We start from the raw sequence: 2718 nt of genomic DNA, 5'->3' as shown, positions 1-2718 counted from the left end.
CAGAAATACTGGTTTTTGATTGTTTATTACATAATGCACCAGATTATTACACTATCACATTTTGTAATAATTGCCGCAAAATATAATAACGTTATTACATAATGCTTTAAAGACTTATTACATTTTGCGTCAGTTATTACATAATACAGTTTTAGTGTGAGTTCATTACATTTTGAAGCCTGATTTTATTACATTATTACATAATGTGTTGCTATCACAAAATGAGGTCTTACAGGGCACAGTGCCACTGCAGGAGAGACGTGTGAAATTAAAAAAATCTGTCCTACATCAGTTATAGGCAGAAATAATGTGYAGATGTTGCATTTCCATGAGGATTAGACAACCAGACCAAATGCTGCGTGGTATAGAGAGTCGGTCCGCTACATTCAGTATTCTTCAGCCGGCACATGACTGGGATAGAAGTGCTGAAAAACAGAATGTATCTGAGGGATGAGAYGCTCATAATCTGAGGTGGGATCATTTAATTTGGACATTTGAAGTAAACTTTGAAATGCTTCAAACTGTTTTTACTCATGTCATGTGCCAACAGATCAAATTGGACTCAGAGATGAAAAAAGCTGCTTTGAAGCAGTAAACAGAGATGGGAGATATCCTGCTGTTGGAAGTACAGTAGCACCAGGAGACAAAATATGAAAAATTTGTGAACCACTGATTTAAAGAGCTCCAGTAGGTTTGTTATCTCAAAGCCATGTTCTCTGACAGTCAGGAGGCTGAAATCCACAGAAAGCAAACTGGCCTTTCATGGCTGACAGGCTTTATTTAYGTATGTTATTACTGGATCTAATCATCAAACCAAAGGGAGGAGAAGAAATCATTTAATATTTCCTGAATAAAGTCATTCTTGGAATCCATTCATTTTTAAATAAGAATGACTGAAATTAAACCAAGAACATTAAATCCTGCACATCAGTAAACACTACAGACATTTTAGTGTTAACACTGGGGGGCACAGAAGGACATTCGGGGTCCAGTTTTCTTTTCCATTACAGTATGTTGCCCATACTGCTGCTCACCAGGCCTTTGATGTTGGTGACAGGGCGAACATCATGCAGCTGTTTTCTTCGATCAATAAACGTGGCCAGCCTCGATGTGTCCAGTGGCATTTTGGAGTACTCTCCACCTTGGGCGCCCCCACGCCCCACCCACGGGTGTTGGAGACAGGAAGTAGCACTGGGTCTCTTCCTGGGATCCTGCTGCAGCACTGACAACACAAAGTCCCTGGCAGCCTGGCTCACATTGCAGAAATATTCCTCTGGGAAGCAGAAGTCCAGGCGGCAGATGTTGACGCACGTCTCTTCTGGGGACTCGTCCAAAAACGGGGAAACCCCGCTGAGCATCACGTAGGCCAACACGCCCACACTCCACAGGTCCGTCGCTACAGACACCGGAGTACCTCGGATCAGCTCGGGGGCAGCGAATTCGGGGTTTCCGAGCAAGAGGTGCACGTATTGGCGCTGAGCAGAAAGCTGCACGGCATCACCGAGGTCGATGAGTTTCACCGACGGAGTGGCTGTGCGAAGGTCCACCATAATGTTTTCAGGCTGCAAAGCAGAGTGGGAAGATTCAGGCTCAAATCAACAGAAAAACAAAAACAAAAATCACAGATGGGAGGAAGCTGAGTTAGTAAAGCTTGATAGTAAACAGTAAACATGTTAGGATGAAACTTACTGTATTTATTCATGTATAATACAACCCCCCTTTTTTGAGCTTAAAAAGCATAAAAAAATTTAATCCTCAAATTACCTCCAATTTCAAACAGATTTCAAGATTTTTCAGTCTTTGCAGTCTTTATACATATCAGTAAAATGATCATTGGACTGTTCGTTTTATTTTAACAACATATGTAATAAAAGGTATTTTGACAACAAATATATATCAGCTGTAGCAGCATCATATGAATTCTGGCATTTTACACATAGTCCACCAGGAGGCACCAACACAAAAGTCAGAGACTTCACATGAGATATGAGACCATCTTGTGGGGGAAAAACAGATTACTTCCTACTCACGAGCGCACCCTCTGGTGGGGAAACTTTTTTCAGGGATACAAACTTTTTCAGMACACCGGTAGACGGCAGCCATTACAGATGAACATGTGTTTGTTGTTGTTCCAGGAGCGGCCCAGTCACACGCTAATGTCATTAGTTTGTTATCATTACTAAGGTACAGGACTGCTTTTTGCCCCCTTTTTTTCACATCATGTCATCTGCCTGGATCTGTTTTTATCTCACTCTGAAAAACGGAAGAGTGTCAGAGGTAAGCTTGCTTCAACTGCTTTTCACGTCATGGTCTCATTTCCAGACTCAGGCATTTTGTGAATGAAGCCGATATTTCAGTTAAAATACATAAATAAAAACATTTATCCGAGTATAGCACTACCCCCCAACTTTATGGATGATTTTATGGATTTAATTTTACGTATTATACGTGAATAAATAAGGTAAGTCTTGGATGAAAAAGGTAGATATTCATATTCAGACTTTGAGGTTTTAGGTTGTCGTAGATAAATGTCAGATTGTTCAATGGGAAAAAAATCTAAAGAAAATCTTTGGTCTTGAGTGTAAATTCATAGTCTATCAGTGTTTATCTATCAGGATCACAAACTGATTTCTCTCTCAAGACCAACGACGTCCTTCACAAATATCAAAAGTGACAGACATTTTGTGGAAACATGCTGCATAGACGTATATATATACA

At 40.4% G+C, this 2718-nt stretch overlaps 1 protein-coding gene across 1 annotated transcript in view; it reads right to left on the bottom strand.

The window, feature by feature from the left end:
* Positions 1-465: 465 nt before the first annotated feature.
* Positions 466-2718, bottom strand: part of kalrna (kalirin RhoGEF kinase a) — a gene marked incomplete at its 5' end in the record, with an annotated part of 224213 nt that continues 221960 nt past the window's right edge. The window contains 1 exon segment of the mRNA XM_014027944.1: positions 466-1562. Coding sequence (XP_013883398.1) covers positions 1005-1562 — 558 coding nt within the window.

This window comes from Austrofundulus limnaeus, unplaced genomic scaffold (genome assembly GCF_001266775.1).
Source record: "Austrofundulus limnaeus strain Quisiro unplaced genomic scaffold, Austrofundulus_limnaeus-1.0 Scaffold701, whole genome shotgun sequence".
In the NCBI taxonomy this organism is placed as follows: domain Eukaryota; kingdom Metazoa; phylum Chordata; class Actinopteri; order Cyprinodontiformes; family Rivulidae; genus Austrofundulus; species Austrofundulus limnaeus.
Note: the sequence above shows the minus strand (reverse complement) of the source record. Positions and strands in the feature narration are given on the sequence as shown.